The 12,330-nt window shown below is 45.2% G+C and overlaps 1 protein-coding gene across 1 annotated transcript in view; it reads right to left on the bottom strand.

Annotated features, from left to right (window-relative positions):
- Positions 1–11,830, bottom strand: part of TENM4 (teneurin transmembrane protein 4) — a 375,350-nt gene extending 363,520 nt beyond the window's left edge. The window contains exon 1 of the mRNA XM_023535518.1: positions 11,557–11,830. Within this exon, the coding sequence (XP_023391286.1) occupies positions 11,557–11,767 (211 nt within the window). The 5' untranslated portion in view covers positions 11,768–11,830. The remainder of the gene's footprint in view (positions 1–11,556) is intronic.
- Between the last annotated feature and the right edge of the window lie 500 nt (positions 11,831–12,330).

Genomic DNA, 12,330 nt, shown 5'->3' with positions numbered 1-12,330 from the left:
GAGAGAGTAGCTAGCTCTCTGACAAGCCCCCACAGTAATACTTTTGGGCACGGGGGCTCTTTTGAGCCTCCTGGGTAGAAAGCACTTTGCCTGTGTCATCGCAACTCTGCTGGAGGAATTAGGTACATCCTGTGTAACGCTGCTAGGAGAGGACTCTTGGAAGCTTGTGCAGGGTTTCCTTTAGACTCCGCCCTCTTCTCCTTTCCCCTTTGCTGGTTTGCTTTATATCTTTTTGCTATAATAAGTCTTAGCTGTGAATTCCACTATGTGCTGAGCCCTGTGGGTCCTGCTAGTGACTCAATGAGCCTTAAACAGCCCCTGACAAAGACTTCAAGTTTGAAGATCCACTGTCAGGGTTCAAAGTCAGGATGTGGGCTCAGGTGCTCTGAACTGGGGAGATGATGTGATAATTTATGAAATTTTTGGGGAGTATTAAAGAACATCTTGAGCTCTTACGCACTCCCTAAATGTGAATAATAATGGCTTAGTGCCAGAGCAGACTCTTGAAGAGTTTTTAAATCTAGGTGGGGGAAAAAAAAAAATGACAAAATATTTTCTCCAAATAAAATGCACTACTAACTCTAGTGCTGAGATAATAAATTATTGAAAGCTGTGGATGCAGGTAGAAAGAAGGGTGAATCCTTTGGGCTTAAGCAGCTTCTCCCTTTTCGCTGCTGAGTGAGTCTACAGAGCGGGAGAGACACCCGAAGTTCCTCACTTCTAATGTGTTGCTGTCTAACTTTTGACTTAGCTCATTTGGTTCCTATTTGAAGAGCCTTCCTCTGCATTTTCACAGCCCACTTCACACCCACGATGGCTCCTCTCTCCTCCCTCTTCTATCCTTATAAGCTGTTGGATTGGCAAACAATTTCCCTTTGTTTATACCACACCTTGAACTTGATTTGCTCCATCTGATTATTTCCTTCTTGGAGGCACATTCAGGAAAGCAATTTGTTTTGTAGTTAAGGTCCTACAAGGCCGAGCACAGCAAACTCATTTAGGAGCCAGGCTGCTGAGCAGTAGCGGAGAGAAAAGTCCTCTTAAGTGTTTGGAACATAAAGGGTTTGGCTCTTTATTTGACGATAAGTTTCTTCCTGAACAGATAGCTTGGGCTGAGATTTTTCTCATAGAGCAGACTAGGAAAAACTGGCCTGAGGAATATCAGGCCGGTCGAGGTCTTTTCACACTTGGCCCTGGTAGCTGGGGAATCATCTTTGGCAGAAAGAGCCAGGCTGACCAGCTGCCAGATGGAGTTGTGTGGGAAGCCGTGCGTGGTGTGGGCTCAGAGGGACATGGGATTGAATCCTATCTCTACCACTTTCCAGCTGTGTGATCTCAGAGCACTTCCAAACAATGATGAGACTGATATCTACCTCGAAGGTTATTGCAATTGTTAAACAAAATTGTGAAAACACTTTGTGAATAAAAAGCACTATATAATTAATAATAATAGCATATGCTTAAGTAGTACTTCCTATGTGCCAGGCACTTAACTCTCTGAGCTCATTTAATTCTTATAACCACACTATGAAGTAGAGAGTAGAAATAGCTCCATCTTACAGGTAAAGAAACTGAGGCATGGACAGATTAAGAATTGCCTTGTGTAACACAAGGTAATACAGCTAATAAGTAGAAGAGCTGGGGTTCAAACCCAGGCTGTCTGGCTCCAGAGTCTGTGCTTATAAGTGTGAGTTACTAAGCTATTTTTTGAAAGAGATGGTCTGGCATATTGGCACCTTGTAACCCACAAAAGTACTGGCATTCTTAAACGGTTTTGCACTCATATCTTCATGAGGCAATATGGCCAGGGGTAAGAGCCTCAGATAATGATAGTTTTGTGACTTGCTGGCTGGCAAGCTTTTGAGGGCTGTCTTGGTCACCTTGGACTGCTATGACAAAATACTGCAAACTGGGTGACTTAAACAACGGAAATAGGTTTCCTTATAATTCTTGAGGGTGCCAACATGGTCAAGTTCTGGTGAGAACACTCTTCCTGGCTTCTTCTTGCTGTATGCTCACATGGGTTTTCCTCAATGTGAGGCAATAATCCCATCATGAGGGCCTCACTCTCATGACCTCATCTAAACCTAATTACCTTCCAAAGGCCCCATTTCCAAATACTATCCATCACATTAGGGGTTAGAGTTTCAACATATAAATTTAAGGAGGGACACAGTTCCATCCATGGTGGGGAGGTGAGGGCGGGGAGGCTGTAATTTCATCATCTATAAAATGGGAAAAACAAATTCTGTTTTATAGACTGATGTCCTAACCTAAATCAGGGAAGATATTTGCCATCTTTGATTTCTCTCTGCTTAAATCTTTTCTGTGGTTCCTTATGACCTTCTGGAGAAAGTCTGAACTCTTGAATCAGCAGTTCAGAACCATCCTCTGCCATGACAGAGCCTCGCTTTCCTTCCTTGTCTCATCCCTTCTTAATCCACATAGGCTCAGCTATAACAAAACTCTGGCTATTTGCTAAACACTCCACACAGCTGGGAGTCAGATCTGAGGCTTCTGACTGCTAGTTTGATGTTCCTTTTCTTTGCCTTTGTTGGTCCCCACCATCAGAGGAAGTCAGGACTGTCATTTTGGTAAGAGTTTGGGGAAGGACCTAGTCTTTGCTGAGACTTCTTCCCTAAAGAGGTATTTTGTGGGATTTGCACTGAGCCTGGTTCTAGGGATCCTATGGATGGATAATCACTGATACCCTCCCCGCACTATGCTTCAAGTACCAAACCCACATGAACTCCTGGGAGCCCTTCCTCACACATTGCTGTGCATGCTTTTCTCCAGCCCCAAGGCAAAGGAAAGAGAGTTATTCGTTCCTTTTGTAGTCAATCTTCTTGGGTTGATGGATGTGAAATTAAATTTGCGGTAAGGATCCATGGGTTGAGGAACATGCTAGTTGCATGTGGTACTTGGGTATATTTGCCCTGGGTTCCGTTCTAGTTCCCTTCATGTTGAGTGGAGAGATCCAGCTGTTTACACGAACCCAGATTATGACTCTGGCAGCCACCTCTATCCTCCTAAATCAGCTCCTCCTGTTTGGGGGTGCTGCTCCTACTGTCCTCACAGCTCAGAGTTTCTCTAGGGCTTATGAGTCACACAAATGGCCGCATACAGAGGAGGAACTAGGAAAGGGGAGAAGGAGACATGGCTAGGTTTCACAAACCAAGAATTCCGCTCTGTCATTATATAAACTATGTGACCTTGGGCAAGTCTATCTCATCACAGAGCCCAGCTTCTTTCAATTGAACCTTGAGGCCCTGCCCAGATATACACTCATTCTCAGTAAAGGGGCCCTAGAAATACTATGTCAATAGTTTTTGGACAAGACTATGACATCTATGATTCATGGATTCTTCAAGCTGAGGGGTCCTTGCAGGAAAGGAATTAACATTCACAAGGTCCTGCTATGTACTAGGTGCTATCTTTTAAACTTTTTTTTTACTGAACTCCACAGTAAGAAATAAATTGTATGTGGTGACCTACTATAGGTGTTGTGTGTAAAGTATACCTAAAATAAAAATTCATAAAATAGAACTTTACTATGTGCTATGCACTCTATTCTGCTCATCTCTATTTTAGGTATTATTGTTATTGTTTTAAATGATGGGGCTGAGACACAGCATTGATATCAGGATTGCTTACCATCCACAGTTTAGAAAATGTAATCCTGCATCTTTCATATGCACAATTGCCTTTCATGCTCATGACAACATTAGAGGTGGGTGTGTATTCATTCCAATGTTGCAGATGAAGAAAGCAAGTCTCAGTAAGATTCAAGAATTTGCACAAAACCACTCAATAACTGAGGGGCTGAGCTGGAATTCTGAGTTCGACTCCAAAGTCCTAACTCCTGAGTTATCTTGTTGATATTCCAGTGACCCGATTTGGCTGACAGGGAACCTAATGCTCAGAGCAGAGCAGTGGTTTGCTCCAGGTCACACTGAGACTGAGAACAGTTAAAATTGAAACCAGATACATCCCTGGACTCCACACACCCAGCTCTGGAATTAGACTCTTGTGGGAAGGAAGCTCATTTCCCACCATTAGTTGTTCCCTTTCTTCCCCTAAGTCATCCTGAGTTAGATAAAGTTGAAACAGGCCCAGAAGCCACTCTCCTTGGACAAAGCCGAGCTTACTGATGGGAAAAAATGCCTTGCACACATCTTCCGGTAGGAAGTTTGACGTGGTATACATCGTTGCTTCCATTGAAACTGAAAGTCATGTTGGCTTAAATTAAAAGCAAAAGTCTGATTTGCTGCACCTCTGTGCACACACAGTGGGTCCTAACCTAGTTTCAGGAATGCAATCTATCCCAATTTAGCGTAGCTTTGAATCTTCCTGCCTCTCTTTTCCTCCTTGCAGTTCAGAAGCAGGGTGCTCTTGTATTTGTACACACTGCTCACCAGGGAAAGCAACAGAGCATGCCAGTGGGGAGTAGATTTGGGATGCATTTAAGCAAGGCCAGGACTGCTTAAAGTACTCTTAAGAGGAACTCACAAGAACAATGCTAGTGGCTGTCTGATACCCACTCCCAAACCACCAGCAATTTCAGTAGAGGTAGTGCTATGAAGAGGAGGCTCCAGGTCAAACATCACCAAGGCAGTTTGAGGTAGCTGGGTAAAAGGAAGGGCTAGAATTATGACCAAAAGGAAGCCAAGATGATAACAAGAAAAGATGGTGCCAAGAGTCTCGTGTGGGAGGTAATACAAGGCTGGGAGTGGGAGGTGGGCAGCAAGGTCAGAAACAGATGATCAACAGCAGGATGGAGCATGGTATGAAGAATGAGCAAGGGGGTGGAGGGTTCTTGATCAAGGCCATAATCTATGAGAGAAAGCATGGCATGTGGCATGGGACAGGCCATTGCTAAAGGACTCTGCAACTGGGCTGAAGGAGCCTTTAGGCAAGAAAAAGGATCAGCTGTGCCCCCTCTCCTAATAGTACCTGAGAGCTCATTTTGGTCACAGAACCTAAGAGTGTTGAGGTCTTCCTCACTGCTAATGAGGCTCTGCAGTGGAGCAGGGAAGAGGCAGCTCATTTCCTTCTTCAGTACAGATCCCATCCTCAGTGCCCCATGCATCCAACTGGCCTGAGCCCTCCTCCTGTCTCCTGGATTACTGCAGTAGCCTCCTACTTTGACATAGCTCACTAGATCTCAACACAACTTCCAGAATGTCCAAGTATTAGTCAGATCCTTTCACTCCTCAGCTCAGAGCCCTACCATGGCTCCCTGTGCAATGACTTGCATGCACCTCTATCCCATGTCATCTCTTTGACCTCCTCCCCTACTACAGCCACACTGGCCTCCTTGCTGCTTTTCAAACAAGCCAGACATACTCCTGCCTCAAGGCTTTTGAACCTGTCCTTCTTTCTGCCAGGATCACTTTTCCTCCAGACATCCTCACCACTTGCTCCCTTGCTTACCTCAAATGCCATCTTATCAGTGAAGGCTTCTCTGGCCACCATATTTAGAACTGCAACCCCTCTCTTACCCCAGCATCCCCTATTCTCTTTTCCATAACACTTAATCATCTTGAAACATCTTATATAATTTAGTTTTTTATCACCAGTCTCCCCACTGATGGGTGGGCAGTTTTGTCTGTGTTGATCTTGTTGGAATTAAACAATACCTAAAACACTACATGGTACATGGTAGGTGCTCAAAAAAATAGTTGTTAAATGACAGATGACCCATCTAACTCTCCAACCTTCCCTCCCAGCACACTCTGTCCCCAGAGTCTCAGTCACATACCTATGTCCTAGACCCATGAGATACAACTTATGTTTGTTTACCTCCATGCCTGTGTCTACCCAGAATTCCCCTTCTCTCCCTCTTTACCTGTTATAGTCCTTCCCAGCCCTGCCTGCGCTTCTTCCATGAAACCTTCTCAGATAACTTCTGGCTGGCATTTTTCTTTTGAATCTCTATCATCCCTACTTTACATGTCTTTTCTCTGGCATGTCACAATTTGAGAGTGGCTGGGTATGATCTCTAGCTACTCGTCCGCTCTCATAGGCTATGAATTCGATTTCTTTCCTGGAAGTTTCTAAGGTTGACAAAGTTTTTGTTAGGGAAACATCTAGAACTGTCTCGCAGATTGTATAGACCGTAGGCACTGAGCTCATACAAACAAGTTTCTGTAAAACAGAACAAACTGTGAAGTTCAGCAGTCGATCAAGATAATGGGCCCTGGAGTGGGACAGATGTTGACTCAAATCCTGTCCTGGCTCTGCCATTTGCTATCTGTGCAACCTTTAGCAAGTCATCTATTCTTTCTGAATCTCAGTTTCCTTGGCTAGGAAATGGGGAAAGGTTGAGTCAATGGGCTTATTGTCTCCAAGGTCCCTTCTAGCTCCCACATTCTCAGGTGCTCTGACTCTACCATGCCCTTTGCATTTCATTTTGGAACTCAGAGCCTTATAACACTGTCCAATTGGAGACTCTAATTCCCTGAAAATATCAAGCACCTCTGCATTCTTGGGAGTGTGGGCCAGCTCACAAGGCAGAAGAGTAGATAAATGTGGGGATCGAATCCCTACCCCAGCTGAGGGAGCCTGGCTTCCTGTCCTAGAAGATGGAGTCTCATATACAATGGCTGGGCAGCTGTAGTACTCTGGCAACTTAGGGAATTAATGATAGATAGTCTTATAGATTTTTAAAACCAAGTCTCATGAGCATGGAGCCTGGGAGGGCAGAGGATAAATTGAGTTAACTTGGTAATGAGCTTCTTTCTCTCTGTGCTTTGGAGATGCTCACCTAATCTTCTGCTTCTGAATAAGCAATTTGGCTGCCTAATTAGGTTAACCAATAATTTCCCTTTTGACACTCAGGCTGCTTGATAATTTTGGGGTAACTGTGATTCTGTTTTGTTTCTTTTTCTAAGTGAATTTCTCAATTTGCCTCTGGGATTAAAGCAAGAAGAAAGTTCTCACTATTCCCCAGACCCACCATACTTCTTCATGCCCCTGAGCACCGGCTTGAGCAATCGCCTCTTTTGGGAATGCCTCTCTCAGATCCCTTATGCTCTGCAAAATCCTACTTGGCCTTACATACTATGAGTGGAATGTAGGAATGAGCCTTTGCATCCTCAAGGTAAAACAAATGGCTCCTTTTACTATCATCTCATAGCTCTTTAAAAAATTATTTTTAATAGCTAGTATGAATTAAGGACCAACACAGACCAGATATTTCACAAATGTTGTAGTATGGGCTCATAGCAACACTTCAAGAAGGAAAGATGACATGCTGTTTTCACTGTTGTTGTTATTGTGGTAAAACATACATGACTCTTTTAACCATGTTTAAGTATATAATTTGGTAGCATTAAGTACATTCACATTGTTAAGCCACCATCGCTACTATGCCACCTCTAGAACTTTTTCATCATCCCACACTGGAACTCTGCACCCATTAAACACTAACTCTCCATTCCTCCCTCTCCCAGCCCCTTGTAACTACTGGAGAGTTATTTTAGAAAGGAGGAAACTGGTTCTGGTAGGTGAGGTGACTTGCCCAAGGTTTCAGGGCTGAGATGTCATATGGTCAGGATTTAAGGCCGAGTGTCCTCACTAACTCTGGAACTACTATTTCTTCTTACTCTGTGACATTGCCTGCTATACATACCTCCATTATCATATCTCCAATTCCCCAGCTATTTATCTAGATCCTCAATTCTAGAATAATGTGTGGCACACTGAAGGAGCTTGGTGTAGTGATAGAACAAATTACAGAATGAATCTACAAAAGAGACACAGTGTCAATCTGACCTAGTGGGTGGAAATTGAGCTCACATCACAATCTCTGTTTTCTAGAAAACATTTTTGAATGCCGACTGTGTGCCTGACAAAATGGCAGCTCCTTCTCACTGCCCCCAGCCTGTTGGCCTCACTCAGCAGGAGAGGCCTGAGGGCTGGCTCTTCCTGGTGGCCCTGAGAAGGAAGATTTGTGTTTACATTATCCAGTCAATTCTGTATTTATTTTGTATATTAAGCAGTGACATAAAAGCTGCTGACATTAACCTTCAGGGGCAGAAATTGGCTTTAATGGACCCCATAAAAGTTATTATTGATGGCAGCTGCATGCAGCATCACTGTGACCTCAGTAAAAGCCTCTACTGCTATCAATACTGTTGACAATTACTATTGACTAATGCAAGGCCAGGCGTGGGTGGAGATAGAGTCAGTTTCCTGGGGCTGGAAGTTGCTGGGGATTACATTTGCATTTCACATCTGGCAAGGATCTCTGAGAACTCTGCCATACATTTTTTGGTGGCCTCAATTGTTTACCTCAGATGGAGGTAGACAAAGGGCTCAGACTATAGGATCAAAGAGATCTGAGTTCAAAACCAGACTCTGCTGACCTGCTGACTCACTGGCTGCACAAGCTCTGGCAGGACAGATGACCTTTTTGGAGCCTCAGTTCTCTTACCTGGGAAGCAGAAATGCCTGGAGTTGCCATGAGGATTCAAAGCAATTGCACTTGTACAGTGGGTTGACACCCAGTAAGCCCTCAGTGTAGATTCTCCCTATTCCTGAAAAGTGGCCATGCTGTAATGGCTTGGTTTACATGTCCTGTGGAACTAAATCCTGTTCTACTAGTAAGATCTGGATTCTCATCACAGAAAAACAGGAACTGGGGCCAGGGGAATGAATGTGAAAGAAAGAGAGGTGGACAGGGGAGGAAGACTGAAGAGTAGGGGGACAGGGAGGAGAGAGGGAGAGCCAGAAAAGAATGAAGGCTTGTGTAGAGCCTGGCACAAGCTCAACTAGATGAGGCTCATGTGCCCTTCACCTCTTTGAGCCCCAGTCATCAGCTGTTGAAGAGATAACCGTGTGAACAAGAGACTGTCAATCTCATCAATGGGTAAAAGGGAGTCATTCCTATGGCTCATTTACTGTCAGGATGAGTCATTGTCATTATTTAGACCTGAATATAACAAAACTGTAAGTGTAACTTCCCAATGGGGAGAAAGTGGATAAGTGCATGGGTACCCATGGGTGTCTGGGTCTGGGGAGTCCAGGCCTGGAAGGGATGCAGAGGCCAGGGGCTCTTTGTTATAGTTACCTGCCCACCGCCTCTACCTGCCCCATCTTCCCCAAGTACAGCAAGGCTTAAAGTACAGTGGCCAATGCAGAAATGAATTGTCAGGAGGAGAGGGTGGCACGACCGGGAGAAACAGGCAGCCATTTCTCTGTCCCTGTTATCAAACGCTGAAGCTCTTCAGGCTCGTTAACTATGTCATTATCACCCAACAGAGGCTTAATTCAGCTGTAATTCAGCTCTCAGGGAATGTACAATAATGTGGGCGGCGTGCACCTCATTCTGCCATGACTTTATGGAAAAGTGATCATTTATCACCCTGACAAGAAACCTTCAAAAGAACAAACAACCCAAGAGTTTTGTTGCAGAGGAAATTCACTAGAACTAAAGCTGCAAGAGTAAGGATTTTAGAGTCACATAGGTATGAGTTCAAATTCTGTCTTGCTAGCTGTGTGACCTATGCAGTTTGCTTAACCTTTCAGTGCTGTAGTTTCTTGATATTGTGCAAGAGGGATGACAATATCTACCTTGAAGGACTGTAGGGGCAGTAAACGAGATTATATAACTAAAGCACTTAGCACTGTGCTTGGGGTCTGATAATCAGCAGGATCTATGAACTATTATTATGATCATTTTCCTTTTGTGCACCTTCATCTTAATGTAAGCACTTAGAATCACAGAATCCTAGATCTGGAAGGGCCTGCACCCCAAAAGGTGTGCATTAGAATCCTGAACCCAGCAGAAGCTCTGAGAATAAAGGTTTCTATGTTCAGATCAATTTGGGGAATGTTGCATTTATCCCTCCTTGGTAATTTATCCATTAGCATGCACATTACCATATTTTAAAGGCCCTGAAAAAAGTCCTACAGTAAAGAAACTGATTTTAATCCCTTTAAGCCAATGTTTCCAACATCATTTGACCTTGGAGTACTTACCCTCTTCACCCCCATCTAAGAACTATTAACATTCTCAGAATACAGTAAATGCTGATTTCATTTAAACCACTTAGTTTATAGATAAAACTGAGGTTGTTCCAGAGAAAGGATGGAATTTATCCAGTGCCACACCTCTGGTCAGTGATAAAACAGAAGCTTCCTGTCTCCTAATCAGACACCATTTTCTCTGTATAGGCCTCTGATTTAGAAAGAGGAAGAAATGCTGGTTTAGCTTGGGCCTTAGTGGGAAGGTAGATGAAGGATAGTGGATGTTTCCCCACTGCAGAGAGGAGATCCTTCAAGTGCTGAGGTCACTGGCTCTCTCAGAGGGCTAGTTGGGGATAAGGGGAGGGTAATACTGCCAAACCAGTATCCAGGACCTGCTTCTCCACCAACCCCTCAGACAGGTGCACATGCTCCCTAGGAAAACTCTGAGTTCTCTGGGAGGAGTGAAATGAGGCAAAATGAACATTCGGAACTTTGCTGCACCTGACTCTTTAATAAGATAAATTTCCCACCTGATCCTGATCTTACTTAGTCTTCTGTCCAATCCCTAATCTGCGACTGTGTCCTGTGTAATCCAGCTGGAGCATCCTTTTCACAGACTAATCCAACTAAGACTTCACCTCTGAAGCTAGGGCTGGAAACCAGTAGGAGATGCTGGTACTTGGCTTGGCTCTTCCAGTTCTCATTCAGACTGTCCGCCCCAGATCCTGCTTCCATTCCACATCTGGTGTGGAAGCTTCAGCAGACCCCCTCATTGGACTTCTGAGAAACAAAAACCTCCCCCAGACAGAGGGGCCGTCCCTGATCTCTGCCACCCTCCCTAAATCTTCGCTGCTAGACTCCAGTAGGACGGACTTTCCTCAGTGCAGACCTGGGTCTGCAAAGCTGCCCAGGGACTGGTGGGATACAAAACACCACAGAAAGGGAGATTCTCATCGCAGGGCTGCATTTAACTCAAAGCTCCTCGAGTCTGAGAGTAAGAAGGAATTCTGAAACCAGGTTCCCTTTCCTCCACCATAGGAAGGAGTTGTGTGAACTAAATATCATCTTTTTTCTCTCACAGCATCTTTTGGGCCTTGGAAGAAGGAGCTACAGAGATGAGAGTAGAATAAGGAGTCTAGAGCAGCCAACATGTCCCCAAATCAAATATGCAGATGAGATATGGAAAAGCAAACCCTCAAGTTTTAAGTTACCCAATCTGACAGTTTTTGTTTAGAAGGCATCCTCTGATCAACATGTGATAGCAGACAAATTGTGGGGGATGGGTCACCAGCATCCCTTGGACCCTCTGCTGCCTCACACACAGGCACTTTGAAAGCAATAGCCCCACCCCTTAAACCCCTTCCTAATCTGGAAAAAAAGAGCAGAGACCCATTCTGTCATGACACCAATTGGTGAGTATTTCATGTAACTGTGCAAGAGGCTCTGACTTTTGTCCACTGAGAGCAAAGCAATTTTTCAGTGACTTCACCAGAGCCCCAAGTGATGGAACAGAAAATCAATACTGTAATTAAAACCCAGGTCCCACAACCCAGGTACCCGGCATAGGCCAAGCAGGCCACTCACCAGTCTCAGTGTTCTCATGCTCTGTGTCAGTGAGTGTGAGGTTGGAGTTGGCCCGGCTGGACAGGCAGGAGCTGCGGCCTGACCGTGTGCTCCGGCCCCACAGTCGCACAGGGTGCTCAGGGGACAGCACGGTGTCGGCCTCCATGTCAGCATCAGAGCTGGCCCCCATGGAGTAGCCGCAGTGGGGGAGGCCGATGTCTGTGCGGTACATGGTCCCATGAGGCGGTGTCACCTCCCCCAGCCCCAGCTCACGTAGGGTGAAGTTGGTGCCTGGGAGGAAACACAGGTAAGTTTGGTTAGGGTGCTGAGGATGGGTCTGCCCACCGGAAATCTGTCTCCTTGCCCCACAACTCACTGCTGTCCTTTGGGTTCACCGTGGTGTTCCACGTCCATGCCTTCCCTCTGCCTGGACATATCCTTCTGCCCCTTCCCAAGCAGCCAAATCCTCCACATCCTTTAAGGAAGGGCCAACTTGGATGGTACCTCTGTGAAGTCCCTCTAATCCTATACCCTGGGCAGAAGTCACTGTTTCTTTCTCCAAGCTCCCTGAGCATCCTCCTTGAGCCCAGTCATTCCACACAGAGTTAAGGGCCTGACTCCTCCACTGGAGATGACCTTAACAGGGGCAAGGACCACGTCTTGCTCATTCCTAAATCTCTGTGCCTAAAACACAGTAGGAGCCCTATGAATGTCTCCTATGATACTCAGTAGGAGCCCTATGAATGTCTGCTAAATTGAATGGAGGGCCTTGATTCTCCTCTTCCAGTCCCAGGA

This window comes from Pteropus vampyrus, unplaced genomic scaffold (genome assembly GCF_000151845.1).
Source record: "Pteropus vampyrus isolate Shadow unplaced genomic scaffold, Pvam_2.0 Scaffold141, whole genome shotgun sequence".
NCBI classification, from domain to species: Eukaryota; Metazoa; Chordata; class Mammalia; order Chiroptera; family Pteropodidae; genus Pteropus; species Pteropus vampyrus.
This window is presented reverse-complemented; position numbering and strand designations above follow the sequence as displayed.